The sequence below is a fragment of the Brachypodium distachyon genome, chromosome 1 (genome assembly GCF_000005505.3).
Source record: "Brachypodium distachyon strain Bd21 chromosome 1, Brachypodium_distachyon_v3.0, whole genome shotgun sequence".
In the NCBI taxonomy this organism is placed as follows: Eukaryota; Viridiplantae; Streptophyta; class Magnoliopsida; order Poales; family Poaceae; genus Brachypodium; species Brachypodium distachyon.
In genome coordinates this window covers 29,757,554-29,778,552 of record NC_016131.3, presented here as the reverse complement: position 1 = coordinate 29,778,552, position 20,999 = coordinate 29,757,554, and the positions used below count along the sequence as shown (strand labels likewise).

Genomic DNA, 20,999 nt, shown 5'->3' with positions numbered 1-20,999 from the left:
TATATTTTCATACTCCTTCCGTCCAACAAAAGGTATCTAGACATGACTTATTGTATAGATGTATTCAAATTTGGTCAAAGGATGTCTCAACTTTGACTAAATTTAAATGCATATATACACTATGTCTAGATACATTCAAATTTTGATCAACTTGAGACATCTTTTGTTGAACGGAGAGAGTACATTTCTTTGGTATTGAATGTGTTGGTATATTTATCCACAAACTCGGTCTAAGTCGACATAGTTTGACTTATGACAACCCTAAATGTACAGAAACGAAGGAAGTACAAATCAGTTTGACCGACGGAAACTAGTTTTACATCACATGTACTGTGTTTAGACCATTTCGTAAAGCATATGAATTATTTGCGGTTAACTCACACGCCTGAATAATGCACATGTATTTTCTTGTCATCAATGAACTTCTTACAGCTGTTCGCAAACCGAACGATCTCACCGGCAGAAAGAAATTTGATATTGGGAAAGAGGTAGCTACCCTTAGTTCATAGGCTGAATTCTCTGCGGCTGACAAGATCTGTAATAAACGTACAGAAAAGGTGAAACAGCCAGACAATATAATCATCACTTGAACAGAATGGTCACTCTGTCGAATACCATAAACCATCGGAAAGGACAGCAGCACCTTCAAACAGAACGGAATATTGACACAAACAGCTACAGAAATGATGTTAATTGACAGCATTGATACACATGGGGCAAATTCCCCCTTTCTCCCGGACTATAATTTCCACCTTTTAGCAAAGCCAACAAGACCATTTACAACATCGTCTTCTAACTTCTTAACCAATGAATTAGCTAAGTGATTGGTGTTGTCCCCCCTAACAACTTGGGGAAACAGCAATCATGATGAATGTTGCTGTACAAGCAAAGGGTTGCAGAAGTAAAACAAGTCAATCCCCACCATTCACCATCCTGATGCGAGCGACAAACTAAGAGATTTTTAACTGCTTTTCACCACATCATGCAGCGACAGAACACTTCATCTTTCAGTCAATGCAAGCCAAACCAAGTTTCTTAGCTCAAGCTTTTGTCCCAATGAATGGTGATTCCTAAGATGAAAGCAAGCTGGGTATTTACAGCAAAGCAGAAGCACCTCCAAAATTAGCAGCTCATTCTGAATGGCTTTTACTTCATTCGGAAATCATGTCTGAATGTTGTGAGATTTTGAGTAAATCTGTCTCTGTTCTTCGGTTCCAAGCTCCTTGTGACATCAGTCATGAGTTTATCGAAGCATTGTGAGAGGCGTTGTTGCTGGTCTACAGGCTACAGACAGCAGGTGCATTAGCTCTTCAGGTCAATAATACCTCATTCTGTTGGTTACAGTTATATAACTATCCCAGCATAGTGAGCTTGCCAGTTCAGATTTTTAAAACTGTAGAAGTAGCATATTAATGAAAAAAAAATAGTTCACCCAGAGGTTATGCAAAGACAAAAATTCAAATTTCTAACAAGTGCATTATTTAGGGCGTGTTTGGTTCATAGCCACGTCTTGCCAAACTTTGCCACAAGTGTGGCAGCTGGTTGTGGCTACTGCTTGTTTCAGTCACAACTGTCGCATGACATGATTAGTTACCAGCCTTGCCCCACCTGTCATGCACGCATACTTCTGCCAAATCTTGCCAGTCGTGGCGAGAAATTTCTCCGCCACCATTTTTATGGCTTGCCAAAACTTAGTAAAAAAAAGTGTCATAAAGTTGCTATGAACCAACGCATTTCCAAATAAACATGGGCCTTTCCTCAAACACTGGATCCATGCAAAATCATGATGTCACAGTGTAACTTTAATACTCCCTCTGTCCCACTATATGAGGCACGCACGCGTCCCAAGATCATCAAGTTAACTACTAAAATATACTCCCTCCATTTCACAAAGGTTGGTGTATTTTGTTTCGTTAAGACAAGGCTTTGACCAATGAAAACTCTATTGATATGTGTTTTTACATACATGAAAGTTATATCAATAGAATCGTCTTTAAAAGTTCTTACTAATGATCATGGTTTCGTATCATATAACTTACATATTAATAGAGTAATTTTTGGTCAAAAACTTCTCTTAACGAAACAAAATACGCAACCTTTGTGAAATGGAGGGAGTAAATTATATGACGTAAAAAATATATCATTAAAAAGTTCATTTGACTACGAATCTAATGATTTTTATAGGAGCATTTTTTATGAAATATAATTTATATTTTGGTAGTAGTTAAATTTGTGATCTCGGGATGCGTGCGCGCCACATATAGTGGGACGGAGGGAGTAGACAAGTTGCAGCCTCTTGCTCTTATTTTTGCAATAAACATTACTTGTAGGCTAAACATATCAAAACTTTTATATTTCATCTCTACTAAACATTTCCCACAAGAACTATTTTGGAGGAGTCAAGCAATGTGACTATCAAGCAAACATAGTTGAACGCCATGACGATATCTGCAAACATTTCCCACAAGAACTATTTTGCAGGAGTATTTACAGTTTCTGGTGCTATCATGTAAAATTAACCGCCTAGTTCCAGAGACAAGAAACCAAGCCTTTTGAATTATGTCTGAAGCAATATTATTAGCCTTTTGAATTATGTCCGAAGCAATATTATTTTTGTTGCAGCCCGATCTCATGTACTCCTCCTTATTCCATATACATCATTGTAAGAGGAAACACTAGAGATGTATGTGCTCACCTGTACCATCTATTTTGTACTAATACCGAACAGTTACCCAGAACTGGATATACACAACATGATGCACACTTAAAACCACACTTTTAAGCAAACGTTTACACAAATGGCAAAAGATACTTTTTGTCTTAAAACTGTAGATTTTTTTTGTAGGTTTTAGTTTAGTTTTGTGACAATATTACATACTCCCTCCGATCCATAAAAAGTGTCGCGCATTTTGTACTAAGTCAGCACAAATTTTGTACCAAGTGGGCGACACTTTTTATGAATCCGAGGGAGTACTAGAGAGTGAGGTTAATTTGTATAAACTTACATTTTTAAAGTATATTTCTGTCAAATACTACATGCTCTAGTGTAAATTTGTGATAATATTGATAACGAAATGTAGTTTTGTGATATTTACTCAAGAAAATTATATCCTTTAAAATAAAATAATGGGCTAAACAATGCTGACAACAGAGAAAGTTCAACATATGATTATATGAAGAAAATCAAAATAAGAGAAAGGAAAGGAGGAAATGTACAAACCTGTGACGCTAATATCTGGGCTCTAAGGTCACTAAACATCTGCACAAACACACACACAACAAATCAAAATGACATTAAAACGACACAAACTAGTTAAATAAGAGAAAGAATAGAGACATGATTAATAATGATAACAATAGCAATAAGATAGGCACCTGTTCACTGATCATTATCAAACTCAGTATTGGTCTACTTAGACTCCACTGGTTACCAGCATCCTCAAAGATTATGATTTCAAAAAGTGTCTTCAGTATCTGGGTGCAGAAACAATGTTATTATTACGTAGTAACCTTTCAGGATATTGTAGAACAGGTTGGTATCACAAACCTGAGGAAACAAATTGGGGAACTCTCCAATATGCCGAGCAAGATTCAGTGCAGCTGGTGATGGAGGATTATCGCCAGCTGTAATATTGTTAAAATAGAAAGCTGACAAGCTATCAATGGCAGAAGCACACTGCCAGAAGGAAACAACATAATAGAGATTAGCCAAACAACAGTTGAAGAATAATAGTGGATTCCAAGAACTCATTATTCTTACTAGACTAATAAATAAGCTTTCCTTACAATAAAAGAGTAATAAACATGCTTCAGCAAACACATAAGAGATAGTAGTGCAGGTAACAACAAATTCGACAGCAAGTAACCCCTTTAGGACATGACGTTGGTACAGCCTTACAGGAACATTTTTAAGTGGTAAAAAGGATCCATAGTAGCATACCTGTGTTGATATTCCCGTATCTAATCCTTTTAATCCAGATTCAAGTGAGCTGACAATATGCACAAATGTGCTTGTATCCAAATTGAGAACAGAACTGATAGTGATATGGTTGTTGAACAGAACTTCCATATATCCATAGTATGCTTTTGATAGCTGAAATAAATAAACAGCTTATTCTAAATGACTAAAATAAAATGCAAAGCAGTTCAAGAATCGAGCTGACCACGAAAGAATATGGGCTGTCAAAAGATCTGGATCACATTGTCAAGATCTGGACATTTGCATACTCAGTCCAAAAAAAAGGAGAATATTGCACTCCCTCCTTTTCAGATTATAAGGCCTATCACAAAAATCTCAATTTTTAGTATGTAAGCCCATTTGTTTTGGGAACAAGCAAACTTTGCTTCCCAATGAGAAACCAACCAACGGTTGAAGAGGACATGTGTGCATATATGCTTCACTAATGATTAGTCCGGTACCTAACTAGGCACTCATTGATAGTGTGAATTAGGAGATATGCCTTACAATCTGAAAAGAGAGGGAGAATTGGTTTAACCTAAACAAAAAAAATATAAACTTTACACAAAGGATACTGCTTAATATTCAGATTTAGCCTATCATAACCAGCACGTAACAAGAATGGGTTAATTTGATATATTACAAGGAAACTATGAACAAAGGATATTGCTAACTATCTAGACTCATATTTTCTATATATCTTTGATTGACAAGTTGAATCCTAGGGATTGGAATATGGTGTTAGATCTTTCTAGATCTCAAGGTTTATAAGATAAAACAAACCACAGCATCAAAGATTCGGAACTCCACTATTTTTCCATAGATCATATTGTGTTGTCTGTTTGATTCTCATCATTTTTATGTGCTTCTATTCAATATTACTGAATTCCCCTTCCGTTAGAAAAAATGAATGGTGGTTCATTCATACTTTTTATAAAAAAAACACAAGTATGAAAAATGCCATCTTTTTCCAAGAGTGAATTGCACCTATACCCACATCTAAGGGCGGGGTGTAAGAGAAAACCACGAACCTTAAGGAATTTTCACACCCACAATGCAGCACTGGCACAAAAAGAACTGGAATAAAACTGTAAGGGAGACCTCTAATGTAATAGGAACTGAACCCCGCATCGATGAGGACTTGAACCCAAGAGGTGGGGTTGTACATCCACACCATATTAACACACCAACCATGTAAGTACATTTGATTAATTTATAAAAGAAAACAAATAACTAAACAGCATTGGTTCTACAATCACTTGGTCCAGTATATAACGAGCGAACAGTTACCCCTGCTAACTTGTTCCTATGCACATTATATGTGATTTGGGGAAACAACTTTACTTCAGAGAAACCAAACTTGGTACAAATTTTTTCAAATAGCTAGAAACCATAGCAAGAAAAGCAATTGCGTAGGACAGCAAAACAATTGTACACTAAATTACCAATGATGGCGTGAATACCTTTTTGAATGTCAATAAATCAGACAACGGAATTGAGAGGACCATCTTTAAGGATATATCAAGTGCATCCGCAAGTGCTCTATCACCATAAAGCTCAAATACACCAAAGTTGACATAGTTCCCACATAAGGCTGCAAGTATAATTCAGGTAAGATGCCAGTCACAAGAACATTTACATAATCAGCAAGGAGATTACAAGTCTGCCATACTAGTTACGATATTTCTAAATAAGTAAAGTATGATCGTAGTAACAAGCTCACATTTACTTGGAACACAACCAATATTCTACTTTGTGTACAAAAGTATTACTCTTAATAATGCAAACAGAAGTAAAGTTCAAAACATGGCCCTTCTTACAACCTAGCGAAGAGTAACAAAACCTGAACAAAGTTGTCTCCCTGTCCCAAAAGGTTTTCCTAGAAACCGACAAAGAATTTGCGATTCAAAATATTTGCCAGAAGAAGTCACAACTCCATAAAAACAAAAATTGTTTCTAGTAGTTAGGATTAAATCATAACTCAAGTAACTCGTTGCAGAAAACCTAAGACCATTGGGAATCAAGAACTACTAGTTTGACCAGAAACAGGTGGAGGATCAGCCAGTTGCCAGTTTGCAACTAGTGTTGTGAAGTCTGAATGCTCATTAAAACAGTCGACAAGGTTCCAGTCCAACATGAGAGTTTAATAGTGCAGGAATACTTTACATTGATGTTATTAGCATGCCTGATGAATCACATCAAAATGGAACAGGCAGCTGAGCTTTGCAAACTGAGATTATAAAATCAGCACACTTTACAAGACAAAAGGCCAACTCATGAATGTCCAAATAATATTAGGTACTCCCTCCGATCCATAATAATATGAGTACCAAATACACATAAATCAGTAACACCAGGCCCTCCTGAATAATGATGAAACATACTCCCTCCGATCATATAATTACAACCATGACTTATGCTACTGTTTAGTCAGTTGCACTGTATTCTGTACTTGTATACTGGAACTAGAAAACAATCATGCAAATTCTCAACCACTGCAGTCAATTTGAATATTCGCCTCTGGTCATCTTTAAAGATTCAATTCAAATGCCAAAAAAATTAAACTCTACACTAATATAGAGTGCGCAAGAATCGTTCAACTGGACGAAGCAAGCCTACAGAAGTGTTTGAACCTTTGAATAGTTTGCATCAGAAGATGAAGTTGGTATAGTAGAAAATGTGCAGATTTCACTTGCAGGTACAAACGAACATGTTTCAGAACAAAATCTATATACTCACCCCTTGAAAGAACAGTCAGTGAAATCCACATGCCTTTGTATTTACTTGCATAAATATCAGTGCCATTTGGAAGCAATAGAACACGTGAACCATAAGCCACAATTAGCTTGCTAATCTCCCGGAATAGAAGTATTCCATTTGGTGATGACGAATCAAATGTCAATCGTTGAGCTTTATTCAAAACAAATTCAGCCATGAATTTGAGTAAGGGTGTGGTGACCTGCATGCGGTGATGTGGTTTAGAGCAATTGAAAACAAGATTTACAAGCCTCAGCTTCTAGATAACGCAGATAGGTATACAGTGACACCAATCTATTATAAAAAACAATGTAACATTTGAGATGGTTGATTACCTCTGGCTCATCAGTGCACAGGGAGATGGCTCTCAGTAGAAGTGGCATGCGAGATGGATACAACCAGTCAAATAGGAGGCTGTAGGTCCTGCGGCTGGATTAGATCAACAAAGGCACAGTTAGTTTCGAAATCACAGACTTATACTGACTGTTCAGAGAAACACCTGTTTGTCGCCATCGTAATGCCACGTAGATCTCGCATCAATCCAGTAAATGCGTACTTTACAACATCAGTCTGGAAAGCAGCATCAGCACTTGCCTCCAAACTAACTGCAACCTATAGTGAAAACAGAGAATATATAAAATCTCAATCGCAAAAAAATAATATAAAATCAGATAAGAATGCGAGAAATATATATGTAGTAGCATAAATATAAGTAGCTATGCACCTGCAGAAGTGGCTCCATGAAACTCCGGAATTTTACTGGGCCATCTTCCATGAAGACCAAGGAGCCAAGGATGTAGTAGAAGTTAGTTCTACTGCGGACGTATCTGTATTCTCCAAGAAATGGAAAATTTTCTCGCTGCCATGATGAATTATAAAAAGGATTCATTTCTAAGACTGAGGAGGAGCGCAAGATCATATCAAACGAAAGCTAGTGCTAAGCCTTTACAGAGTGATTTGCGATGATGAACTTTGTACTATCCAACTTGAGAAGAAGCTTTCCAGTCATATAGCTGCTATGACAATACAAAATGAAGAATCTTCATCATACTAAAAGTGAATATTGAATACATAAAAATAAAAGTTTACCCAGATGCAAGCTCCAAGAAAAGTGACAGAGTATGATCAATAACATCCTCACACTGTGAACACATCAAAGGTCAGCAACAACTTATAGATCAAATCAAAGCTGAAAAGCTTATAGATAAATAGTCACCTCAGCATAGCACTTTAGATTTGTAGCTATTTTCCCAACAATGACATTGAGTAAAACTAAATGGTCAGTCAGTCCAAGAAGCTCAGACAACCTTGAATACAACTGCTGCACCAAAGAAGCAGCGCTTTATGACATGACAGAAAAGTATACCAAGATGCACTGAAAATTAATTAGTCTGTCATATAATTTCATTTTCTTCTAAACCTTTGCAGAATGCACGGCTTGGTCCCCTACATATGACCTTCTGAAATTTTGCACAAATATAAGAATAGCTCGATCAAGCCTTTGCTTGCTTAATTCTTGATATCTCTGCAAAAAATGTACAATCAGTTTATTCACACAATAAGCCCATGAAGCTCATAAGCAAACTAATAGTACATGATAAGCAAAGTAAAGGCCACATTTGAGGGCATGCCATAAAATAAGGAAAGAACAACATAAAAATCACACGAGTTCAGCAGCATTACTAGAACACAATGTTCAGAAGTGCCTTGGTAGGGCAATAGAAATACAAGGCAAGAACATGGCATTAATTTCAGTCTGTTGTTGTTGCACTAAACTTAACTAATTCCAGTAGGATTTATGTCTCCAAAAACAATGCTTTCCACTAATTGTTCTATCCAAAAACATATATGAAGTGCTTTTGAGAAGCCACCACAATGCCAAACGGACCATAATCTTATATCCCATGGAAATTATATTTACTGCATCATATATTGATATATGGTTATCGTTTCCAAGTCATTTGCTACTTGCTGAGAACCAATCAAAAAAACTGTCAACACAATGTAACCAACTAATATTACTGTGACACGTGGGAAGAATTTTGAGTCAAAAAGAGACAGAAGTGATATCTACAACATAGGATGCCTGAATGTCATCCCAAACAATACATTGTGGATTTTATGTGGGGCCACAGCACTGCCGGTTCTCACTCTTTAAGTTGTGAAGTTATCTTTTAATTAACGCAGTTAAAGATTGAGATCTTTAAATAAGTCAAGAGAATGAGGTTGTTTTAGCCCCATTATAAAGAACTCCCACAATGTTAATCAAAAAGCAAGCGATTACAGAAATGTAGCCTTTTTGTTGAAAGTTTTGTTTATCTAGCTGTCACTCATCCAGATATCTTCTATCCAGTTCATACCAAGAGTCAGCTTGTCACTTCTCCCACTCAAGTCACCTCCTTCGGGTTCTTCGTGGGACCATCTCTCGCCTTCTTTTCTTTCCACTCTCCAGTTCGTTACAGCTGAGGGCATATCCGAATGCTACTTGGCTAGCGATCCTTTGGATCATCGGTCACTTTCCTACTTAGTGTGTTTTTCTTGGTGATTCTCTCATTGCCTGATGAAGAAACAGATTGCAGCTTCCCGTTCGAGTGTAGAGGCTGAGTTGCGAGCTATGACTCTTTTAACTGCAAAGGTGACTTGGCTATGTTGGTTGCTTGAGGATTTTGGTGTTTCAGTCACTTGACTCCTATTATGTCTGATAATACAGATGCTTTCAGTGTCGACCCACCATCAGTTCTTTTTGTGGGGTGGGGTGGGTGGCTGGGTTTATCACACATGTAAGTGATATGTACTAGCCCTTGGCCTTCACCCTTAAGGAAATACAAGTTGCATATTTTCTCACATCTAACACCAGTATACAAGTCCTGCTTACATAGCCTGCAAGTACACTAGCTCATCTTTCATATCAAATGATCAAATCGTGTTGTCATGTTCATCTAACCTGTGCATGCACCCCTGTGTCGGTAATATTGATCAACTGTAACACACGGGCTGCAAGTTCTGCATCGAATAACTCCTGTGAATCTTGGCTGCAGAGGAAACGAAAAACCTTATCCATGAAAGAATAGCAGGAAATAAAGTAATCAATCAAGCAAAACTAATTGCTCACCTACAACCAACAGTCTGCCTAATCTTGAGAATGGCTGCAATTATGTGGACCATCCATGTAATCTGCCCTTCAATGACAGACAGCTCAGCTAAATCTCCAGCAGTTGGTAACCTTGACCTTGCCTGTTAAAATATTGGACTCTGAATCTCTTCTGGAAGAAGGGATGCATGGAACAACACTGACATACCATGTAAGCTTGTAGAAGAGGCTCCATGATATTTATGATGAAACGGCTGCAACTTTCGTACTGCAACTCGAAAGAAAGTAATAATCAAGGCACGGAACAAAATACATGCAAGTCTCAAATTTTCCAAAAACAAGGGTTTCCTTTTTAGAAAACATGAAAAGGCCCTGAATGTCATTTCATGAAGAAAAACAAAAAAAAACATAGTACATGCCATTTCCAAAATACGAAGGGGGTTACAAAAGCCATGAAAGAAAAAAGAGAAAGGGGAAGCCTCTCGGGACTTGGCCAACAAGCCAGGCCTCAAAACAATACAGCCCTGAAGATTTTCATGTAACTCATGCATCCTAATGCCCAGGAAATCACGTGTGATTGAAGTAATTCTAAAAAACAACCAGATAAAGAGTGAGAGATACCAATGAAAGTGATATATCAGTTTTACTAGAAAAAAATCATAACTGGTATAAAGCACAACCGCTCCCAAGAAACAATGAGGTGAACTCATAGTTGTGACTGGACATACATAACAACAATTTCATCCAATCCTAGCTCAATTCAAAGAATTACATGGCATTCCCTAAATAGCCACCATTCTTCCAAATCAAGTCAGAATCCACAAAAAAGGGGTCAATAAATAAGGGGATTGCTAAAGCAATCCCTATTGAACCTCCTTTCCGAGTGGAAGAGTGAATAGCTACAACTTATACGGGAACAAAATCATACCATAATTCGTAAGAAATGGAGCAGATAAGATTTATGTTTGAATCCTACCCTCTGACGTAAATATATAAAAAATAGAATAAAAGAGGTTTTACAGATGAGTAAGTTATCCAGACCTTTCCAATAGTTTGGGAGCGTAAATAGGCTTATCCTTCACATCACAGTTAGTCCATAAGTGAATTTGAAAAAAGCACCCCGTTTAATAAAAACATCATCTACGGTTGCCAACATTTTATCGGCATCTTAACAAATGCAGCAAGATGAATAGCAGAGTGCTAATCGGATGAGTTATCTTTGTATAGTATATGAATTTGAACAAAGAACTAATTCTAACAAATATTCTGCGGTTGCTAACATTTAGTCAACATTTAAACAAATGCAACAAGATGAATAGCAGAATATTCTATTGAATTATCTTTATGTGGAATATATTTTTTGCCAGCAGGAAAGTTCTTGAACTGAATACGAGAACCCACTCTAAATGCAACTAACACTTGCGAACCCTGAACCATTTATTGTGAAGCTGGAACAGGGGCTAAATCCTATTAACACAAGTGCCCAACTGATTACTACTTAAGACATCTTATTTTCAATCAGATAAGATATCACAGATAGAAGCAAAACAAAGTTTGAACAGAAGAAAATCATTTCTAAATTAGAAAGCAAAATGCATTTAGTAGTACCAACCTGGAATCTGCAAAGATAAGGAAGACTCTCCAGCTGATCCTGGAGACCTTCTGCATTATCCAATGGATTATCTATATCTGATGAATTGTCTGCGATGCTAGCCTGAGATGAACAGAAAGGACAAAACAATATAAATGACTAAGAGTTCCTTGGACTAAAATTGGAAGAGTAGTTGATCTCTCGAAGAAGACAGTGCCTGAACATAATTCATTCTAGAAGTGATAAAACCCTCTGTGATTTTGGGTACAGTTTCGTCAAGCAGACTTGGTGTGTCGCCTTTCAAGTAAGGCACTGATGTCACCAGCCTTGACCAAAGACTTAAAAGATAGTAGACACTGTTGCTGGCCCACTACAAAATAAATAATTGATAGTATACCAGTCATAACACGCACAAAAATCTACGGTTATTAGTAACTGAGCAAGAATGAACACAAACCTCCCATGATAGCAACGATTTAGTTGTAAATTCTGCTACTAGACCAATCCATTCACCATAAAACTCAACATTCAGAAGCTCTGACAACTGCAAAATACAAATGGTTCATTCCTAGCCTAAAGAATGCCCCTATTATTATGAGACAACACACCAGTAGAAACATGAAATACTTCCTCCGTCCAACAAAGGATGTCTTAACTTTGACTAAACTTGAAAGCATCTATACACTAAGTCATGTCTAGATACATCCAAAAAATTTCAAACTTGAGACATATTTTGCTGGACGGAGGGAGTAATATATTTTGCATTTCTCACACCAACATGGATAAGAAGGAAATATATAAAGTAAATCACCTGGAAGTCAATGTTGTAGACATGTAAAAACCATTGCAATATACTCTTTCTTATTATGTACCCTTTGATTCCATTTTTTCATGTATAACCGTGTATATTGTAAAAAAAAAGGTATATGGTGGCAACATTTTTTTTCAGACAATTTGTTTTGGGTTATTTTGTACTCCCTCCGTCCCATATTAAGTGCCGAAATATTAGATGTATCTAGACATATTTTAATATATAGATACGTCGATATTTAGACAAATTTGAGTCACTTAATATGGGACAGAGGGAGTAGTTGGTAATACAAGGAGTGGGAGTACCACATACTCCCAGAAGATACTACTCCCTCCGTCCCATATCAAGTGTCGATTTTAGTGTGTAGATACATGCGTATCTAGAAAAATTTGCTACATTTAGTAACATACAAGACACTTGCTCATGCTGTGGAAGCCATAGCCACAACAGTTCACCACTTAAGACATATGACAAGGATAATGAAAATAATATGAATTCTTTGTCAATAGAGTACAGTAATGTTTTCTATGGATAGTAATAAAATAATATTAAGAATACATCAGCAGTGACACAACAGAATGATGGAAATTAAGTGTAACAGAACTGGTCAACTTGTTTCCTTCATCAATAAAGCCAAATGATTAGGAGAAGTTACAAAACCAAACTTGTATTACTCATGCAACAACATATCAGGAGTACTTGTTTAGGAAAGATATGTGCATACTTCACAACTGTTGCATCTATCATTACCAGACAACGGACAAGTTTGTCTATTTCTAATAAATATTACAAGAAACAATATAAAACAATTCCTTGGTTATAGAAAAGCCGAGAAATTAAGTACGGCTAACAGGATCGTAACCTGATAATTCACTTTGAAACGTCCCAGAAGACGGCAGAACTCATGGTAATTGTCATGATGACCAAGACCTGTAAATTGCAAGTCAAAAGAAATTATAACATCATCTAAGTTTTTCCTGTATGAAATGCATCAGCAAGTTTGACTTCTCCTCCAACATACATAACATCTGTGACTTGTAATTGAGTCCATTCAAGACTTCAGGTAAACATAACCAGCCGTGAGCTAATCAACTCTTGTGGGACTATTTAATGCTTCTTAACCGACGTATAATAGGTTTTTACCTTCACCTGAAGGACTTCAATCTAAGACCGATGTTCTTAAGTGGAAACAAAAAGAACAAATCTAAACTTGCAACAAAAGGTATGGGTATTAAACCTTGGCCTGTCTGGAGTATCTCCCTGGTGCCTGACATCAGATGAGAGAGAAACTGGGACCTTGCAGGGTCCTCCGCAAAAAGACTCCGCCTCACAGAAGCAAGTCTGACAAGACATTCCAAAGCCTGCAGAAAACAACAGCCATGCACACATACATAACTGCGGAGATCAAAAGGTAGCTGAAAGATGTTAAATCATAGATCAAATGTATCATCTCGATCAATGAACAAATCACTCAGTAATAAATTTCCAGTATGTATTCTAGAAATGCAAATTCAAATCACTGAAAGTGTACCTCTTTTGAAACAGATGTTTCAGTTGATTTGTAGTAATCAAAAAAGATCTGGACAGTGGAAGGATCTTGAAGGAGAGGCCTCCAGGATGCAGGAAGCTGCATTAAGATAAAAGAAGTGTAAGCTACAACAAAAGGCCAGAGTGTGGCAGACTGAGAGGTTAGCCATCGTAAAGGGAAGCTGGCAGTTGTGCAACCAATATACCTGCACTGTTCCAAATTCTTCTGAGCTTTCATCCACTGGAGAACCAACAAAGTCAAATGACAAGCACCTCAATGCAAGCGAAAGAGGAACACTCCTAATATCATCTGGTACTGCAGTTTAAGTATAATTGTATTAGAAGATGGAAATGGAACCAGTGCAGGTATCTGATATGATCTACTGGAATGACATGCCTACATAACATTTTGTACATTACCTTCAATCTTCAGTTGGTGTAATGAGGTAAGAGAAATCTGAAAGATCTGTACAAGAAACTGGTCCTTGAATGATGTTGCAATTTTTCTGTGAAGTGTCAAAGGCATTGCCGAGTTTGCCTATATGCATACACCAAGAGAATACACATATAAGTTTCTCACCTTAAAGAGGAAACACTATCATAGAAAAAATGAGCTAAAAGAGAAGTATATTTTCCATCCCTCAATGGTTACAAATGTTCGTTTTTGGTCCCTTATGCTTTTCCCATGGATATTCCACCCCTCATTTGTCAAAACTGAACACAATTGGTCCCACCACCCACCCGAAGTGGTATTCGTTCCTACATGAAGCGGTTTTGCACGTGTCATGCCGTGCAGGCATTTGATCATGTTAAAGCTTGTCGCAAGCATGAGCGGAAGCGGACAAGAGGGGAAGAAGTTACAGAGGTGAAAGAATGAGCGACACCGGTGGCCTGCCACCGCTGCTCCCTCTAATTCATTTTTTTTACAGGTACAAAATGCCAACCCGGAGAGATAAAGAGAACAAAGGGCAAAGGTCAAATGCCACTGTGGCAAGCCACATGCAAAACCACACCACGTAGGCACGAATACCGCTTCGGGTGGGACGACAGACCAATTGTCAGGTTTTGAAAGATGAGGGACCATATCTATGAACCAAAGACAAGAGACCAAAAGTAAACTTCCATGACAGATGGAAGGAATAAAAATATACATATCTCTAGCAAAAATATAACAAATATCCTACAACAGCTCCAAGCAGGTAAAAAAAGCACTTATCCTCACACACTGATAATTAAGTGATGCCCTGCCTATTATGTTACCACCTATATAATCAATACATAAACCCTTCTAACAAGGTATGGAATAAATCGCATAAATTATTCCTAAAATAGGGAAGCACAAACACATAATATATATGTACTGCAGCCATTAATTAAAGTCTGAACATGCACAAATAGAGATAAGATTGAAGATCAACATACAAAAAATCGCTATGAGTGATATTTGACGACTTGGTGGGACTAAATAGTAATGTTCCAACAATTGAGACTACACGCTCATTTGCATACCAACAATAACCTTTTGTCATAGTACGGACATAGTGACATAAGTCTATGGCGTTCACAAGTGCATATGTACTCTCTTATTTATGCTTGAATCTCTCAACTCTTACGCACTGTCCTGGAAAGGTACATGCCTGGCTTTCATACATGACATCCAAGCTAGATAAGTCTGTCAATAACTCTATACAGGGACAGACTCAAGGGGTCGAGCACCCCTCCCCCCACACCCAACCCCGTGCGCGCGCGCCCCCCAACGGATTTACCGTTCCTTAACCACAGAGGATAAGGGCAATGGAATACAGATAAAGCAGGCCTAGACTGCAATAATCGATGGTACGCTCGTCCTACGCATGTACATTCTGTAGACAATCGATCATTCTCTGTTCCTAGGCTTCTTCACAGTTGCAAGCTTTCGGCGCCGCAGTAGCTCCTAGATATCTAGCTGCCGGCAAACTTTCAACTTCGCTGGTGGCTACTTTGCATAAGCACTGTTAGTTCTTCATATGTTACTGTGAATCTGAGAGGGCCATGTCTATAATGGTTTTGAACTGTTTCTTGGGATTTTAGGGCTTCCCCTGGCTCCGTTCCTAACTCTATACATGACGAATAGTTTTAAACAACAAAGTATTGTGCAGACTGATACATAACCACATTCGGAGCCAATATAACCAGTAGGAATTTTTTAGATCTCACCTGGTTCATTTCCGCTACGAGAGAATTTAGTATCTTCAATCCTATTAGATAGTGATCCTGAGATGCCTGAAATGATACAAGCATCAGCAACAAATTAGTAAACTGCATCAGGTAGCCTGCAACATGGCATAGATTTATAAATAAAAAATTGTCACGTATGGATTTACTTTATAGCAGAAACTTTTTCTCATTTAATTTCCTTTTTCAGTATATGAGTTTATTGAAATTGACACCAATGATCAATGCTGAAGACATGCAACCAAGTTTTAGCATGAACAAGACTTTTTGCATGACAAAAACTCAAAAAGGAAAGGCGTTTTTAAAAGTAAAATCCATCACACTAACTTGTTATCCCCTCTGATCTTTTGTATCTGGAAATAATTATAGTAATGTATAAACGGCATGTATAAATTACAAAGCATGTAGAATAATTTAAACAAATCAACTCTCAATATGATTATCAACTGCACATACAAGCTTCATCAATATTACTCACCGAATTGAAAGGTGGCGCTTCTAATATGATACTAAGATAATTAAGTTGCGTTTACCAAGGGACAAAACCAAAATAACTCTTTTGTTAAATATCTCCAAAAATAGTTAAAGTTCCTAATCATACTGCTAAGGCCATCAATGGTTAGGAAATAAGCACTACATGATTTTCTTACAATTTACATACTCCCTCCGTCCAACAAAGGATGTCTCAACTTTGACTAAATTTGAATGTATCTATACACTAAATCATGTATAGATACATCCAAATTTTGACAAACTTGAGACATCTTTTGTTGGACGGAGAGTGTACAACTTTTCTGTATAACACGTTCAAAATTCAAGGCATCCGTGAATGGTTAAGCAATAAGTCATAACAAGCATACATTTCCAAACAAGAATGCAGGTTTATGGCAAAGCTTGTTTTTGAAGGTTAGTTCTAAATAAAAGGTTCGAGTCACATATGGTTTATGTCATGATACAGATTTAAGTAACAAAGCCTATTCAAGGCATTCGTGACAGGCAATTAGATAACCCCCATATGAATGCCTACAAAACACAAGGCATACTTACAAGAGCTAGGAAATCTGTTGCTTCTTTGAAAATCTCTCTGAACCTGTCATCATCAAACCAGCCAAATTTTGTAATCCGACATGCGAGCTGAATTAGGGAACCAGTCACAAAGTTCTGCAATTTAGGTCCTCTCGCCGCAAGATAGTTCATGACATAATTCCCTTCACGCAGATCACAAATAGATTAGTCTAAATTGCAGATGTAAAAGGCATGGAACATAAGTATGTGAAAAAAGATGAAGCAGTGGAAGAGGATACTGTGGAAATAAATACTTATCAATTCCAACTATGTTACAGATGTCAAAAAATAAACTGACGGTTACAGTGAAAACAAGTAAATTACCTTTTCATCTATGTTACAAATGCACAAATGCTTTTAAGGACAAAACGAACAAAAAGTTGAATATCAAGGAATCGACAGAACCTATTACATATAGTAATGTATACTCAGATGCATAGATGTCTCTAAGGAAAAAAAAAACTATGGAAATAAGTTCAGAATCAAGAAAACGACAAAACCTAAAAATATGGAACGTACACTCAGATGCATAAATGTTTTTAAGGATGAAATGGAAGCAAGTTAGAGAACCAAGGAGGCGACTAAACCTATACCTATGGTAACATATACTGAACATCACTGTAAATGAACTCAGATGCATAGGTGTTTTCAATGAAATGGAAATTAGTTAGAGAACCAAGAAGGCAACAAAACCTATACCTATGGTAAGATATACTGAACATCACTGTAAATGAACTCAGATGCATAAGTGTTTTCAAGGTTGAAACGAAAATAAGTTAGAGAACCAAGGAGGCAACAAAACCTATACATATGGTAATGTATGCTGAGCATCAATGTAAATGAATTACAACTACTGTGTACGGCTACACACAACACACGTCATGCAACTTATATTTGGGCATCTAGAAATAGAAATAAATGCTAACATGCGAAGCAGATGCAACAGAACACGAATGAAAAATAATCAACGATATGTGATATTGTGCTATGTTGTCAGAAAAGAAACATTACGGATATCGAGGCGCAATTGCAAAGAAAGACTGCGATCAGAGACTTGCTTCACCAAGCTTGTGCTGGCCAACATCAAGGCATATGGAGTTGACGCATTGTCCAATATATATTGGCACTGTGAAATGTAGTCACTGTTCTCTGAGAAGCACTTGAGGGTGCTTTCTGCGTGTGCTCTCTCAGCTGAATCTCTAGAATTGTAAAGCTTTTCACACAACACCTCTAACTGTGCTAGGCTCTCCATCAAGGGCATGAACAAGGAGCTTCAATTTTCCGTTTGACCAAGTATCCAGGGTCAATATGCCACCAGGTTCTGAATTAATATCCATGAATTTGCATGAATGTTCATCAGAAGCTTAAAGTTAAAGCATTAGGTATTCGGTTCAATAAGGAACATAAAAGTACCATAAGAGCTATGAAGCTGAAATATATGATTCTAGCACAGGAAGAAGATTGTCACAATACATTCATATTACAAGAGAAATGTTTCAACAACAGTGTTTTCTCATGTACAGTCTTTTCAATGAAGCTTTATCAAAGATCAAGACCCAACATACAAGAGAAAACAGCTAACAAATACTTATATCACCAATAACAGACACAACTCGGCCTGGGGTAGAGTGATCTGCACGGATGGAAATATGAGACTCAGTGACGGCCAAAGCAGCACAGTGACAAACTAATCATATATCAAGAAGCTTATGTTGCATTTGCTAACTACCCTATTCCATAGCACGCACAATGCACGCTAGCACAAACATCCACAGGTACATCAATACATAATGACATAATAATCAACTAATTAATTGCATGATGCATCCGCTAAGGCATTCTATTTTTATACAAAATGTAAGCACAACTAAGAAATAAATGGGCGATGGCATCTGCTAAGCAGTTCCATTTTAGAGTAAACAAACATACATCTTAAAACAAATATAGTAGGAGTACAACACAACATGATGAGATGGCAACTGTTTTGAACAGAAAATACATGCTGCATTTGCTAAGCAGATCATTGGTAAAACAAACACTCCAGTATGCATGCATCAAATAGCTGGCAGAAGTAACACAACACTAAAACCTTGCGGTATCATCTCCCGAATCATCAAATGGCCTATCGGATTGCAGTGTCCAGGGATCTAAGCACACCACAGGCCACGAGAAAGCAAAACCAAAGATCTCATCCGATCACCATCAGCAAACAAAACGAAGCTACCATCCACCAGCCTAGCAAGCATCCTTTGGAGATCCGACGAACTCTCCACACGTCGAGATCCCTCGGGAGCCCCGAGCAACCGCCGCCGTGCACGTGGCCGAATTCCGCGGCGTTCCGATCCTAAAACGCAGAGACGGGCACCACGGCAGCGGTCTGTGCCGCCACCCCGGGTCCGATCAAGCGCCCCCGCCCTGAACCGAAGCAAAACCGCAGTACGGGCAACTAGACTGAGAGCTAAGCGCGCGGCAGAATAGCAACCGCAAAAGCATTCGCGTCGCGGCGATCGGGGGCGTGCGACCCTACCTTATCCCAGTGCCTGCTGAATCCGCGGGTGTCCACTGTCCGACGGCGGCTGCGGCTAGGTCTAAGGCTGCAGTCTCGGCGTGGGGATCGGAGGCGTGCGTTTTTGGGGGAGGAGGGGCTTGGGGTGTGGGAGACGGAAATGGGGGAGGTAAATAGGGGAGGACGATGGAGGAGTTGGGGCGATATGCGCTACTGTCTGTGTGCTGGTGGTCTTTCGGGATTGGAGATAAATGGGCCGGGCCGGGCCAGACTTCAGCAGTTCAGCGTACTGGCAGATTCTCTCGTTGCACCGACGGACCGACCTCAATTGTACAAAGCCAGTCATCGTTGCCTAGTCAATCGATACTTGCCTTAAATATAAAAAGGTCAATCGATACTCGGAAAAGAGCCTGGCGGCAGAGAAAATTAGGATTTCGAGTTACTTCCTCGGTCTGGAAATAAACGATTTGGATTTGTATAGATTCTTGTATAAGTGATGTGTATAAGAATTTATATAAATTCAAATCACTTATTTTTGAATGGACAGGGTACATCTTCATCGGAATCCGCAGGTTCCCCTCGCCTCCTGCCGTCATATTGTTGCCGTGAGGTAAGGGAACCTTGGGTCCTAGTATTCATATTCAGAAGTGTCTATTTTATGAGTCGTGTGTTTTTCATCGGCAACGCTATGGCGGAGGACGCAATGCCATTGAGAATAAAGATTTTTTGGTTCTTCCTCTACTGCGACAGTGCCTTATCGGGCAGGTCACGGGGCCAGAGAGTTCTACTCACTGTAGGTTCAATGCATCTGATCTTGCGGATTTTGAGTTTGTGTTCTCGAAGATCCGTTCATATAGATTTGATAAGTTTATGTCAGTGTGTCATGGTAATTTTGTCGGTATGGTCTTGTGTGACTTTGGAGTTTTTTCGTGTTCTGATGAAAATCTTGAGATCCGACGACCTGTACTTTTAGAGAGTCATCCTGGCCTCATGGCTTCCCATTTCTTCGGACGTGTGACTCAAGAGGCCTTTTGAAACCTTTAAAGGAAGTCAACTTCGTACAGATGTACGAGTGGAAGCATTGCCGCTCAAGTCTAATTGCAGTTTCTTTACTTGAGCATCGACATAATTTTGTGCTGCAAAGATTGATATCATGGAGAAATGTCTTCAAGAGATTTCATTGTAACTCTTTGGTATAATATGAGTTGCTTTGTAATTTTTGGGTCTATGATCTAACGCATTGTACACGTAACGGTTATGGAGTTTGAATAAAGTTACGAATTATTCTAAAAAAATGTATTGTTTCTACAATAACTGCGTCATACTATTTCGATTGTTTTAAATTCTGAAACTTTCTTAAATGATATACACAATACGTATGCTTCATAATAGGAAATCTCAAATACAAATTCAAAACATAACATGATACATAGAAAAGACAAATCCGGCGCTGATAGTAATAATGGGCCGAATTTAAAT

The 20,999-nt window shown here is 38.1% G+C and overlaps 1 protein-coding gene across 5 annotated transcripts; it reads right to left on the bottom strand.

Annotated features, from left to right (window-relative positions):
- Positions 1 to 644: 644 nt before the first annotated feature.
- LOC100843137 (exportin-7-A) lies at positions 645 to 19,715 on the bottom strand. Of its 5 annotated transcripts, none has more exons than XM_010229116.3 (30): positions 19,542 to 19,711; positions 18,428 to 18,647; positions 18,026 to 18,335; positions 16,997 to 17,157; positions 15,932 to 15,997; positions 14,156 to 14,273; positions 13,942 to 14,051; positions 13,740 to 13,835; positions 13,446 to 13,569; positions 13,071 to 13,138; positions 11,855 to 11,941; positions 11,615 to 11,767; positions 11,419 to 11,520; positions 10,015 to 10,074; positions 9,828 to 9,949; positions 9,660 to 9,747; positions 8,136 to 8,240; positions 7,932 to 8,036; positions 7,805 to 7,857; positions 7,665 to 7,728; positions 7,440 to 7,574; positions 7,215 to 7,327; positions 7,051 to 7,144; positions 6,698 to 6,917; positions 5,422 to 5,552; positions 3,941 to 4,093; positions 3,548 to 3,676; positions 3,376 to 3,474; positions 3,221 to 3,259; positions 645 to 1,284 (listed from the first exon to the last, which is right to left on the bottom strand). In XM_010229116.3, exons 3-30 carry the CDS (start codon positions 18,273 to 18,275, stop codon positions 1,147 to 1,149), a joined length of 3,183 nt encoding a protein of 1,060 aa, XP_010227418.1. In that variant the 5' UTR covers positions 18,276 to 18,335; positions 18,428 to 18,647; positions 19,542 to 19,711; the 3' UTR covers positions 645 to 1,146. The 5 variants fall into 5 exon arrangements, with proteins under 5 accessions (XP_010227418.1, XP_024310429.1, XP_010227417.1 ...); XM_024454661.1 differs by having other exon boundaries at positions 7,932 to 8,033; XM_010229115.3 differs by lacking the exon at positions 18,428 to 18,647.
- Positions 19,716 to 20,999: the final 1,284 nt, after the last annotated feature.

What these genes read in the sequence shown, in the direction of transcription:
- LOC100843137 (XM_010229116.3), bottom strand. Translation starts at nt 18,275, where the DNA reads ATGCCCTTGATGGAGAGCCTAGCACAGTTAGAGGTGTTGTGTGAAAAG. An exon ending in AAGAATTTGGAACAGTGCAG is followed by an intron (nt 13,836 to 13,941) that starts GTATATTGGTTG and finishes ATCTTAATGCAG; the next exon opens with CTTCCTGCATCCTGGAGGCC. An exon ending in ATCTAAAGTGCTATGCTGAG is followed by an intron (nt 7,858 to 7,931) that starts GTGACTATTTAT and finishes ATGTGTTCACAG; the next exon opens with TGTGAGGATGTTATTGATCA.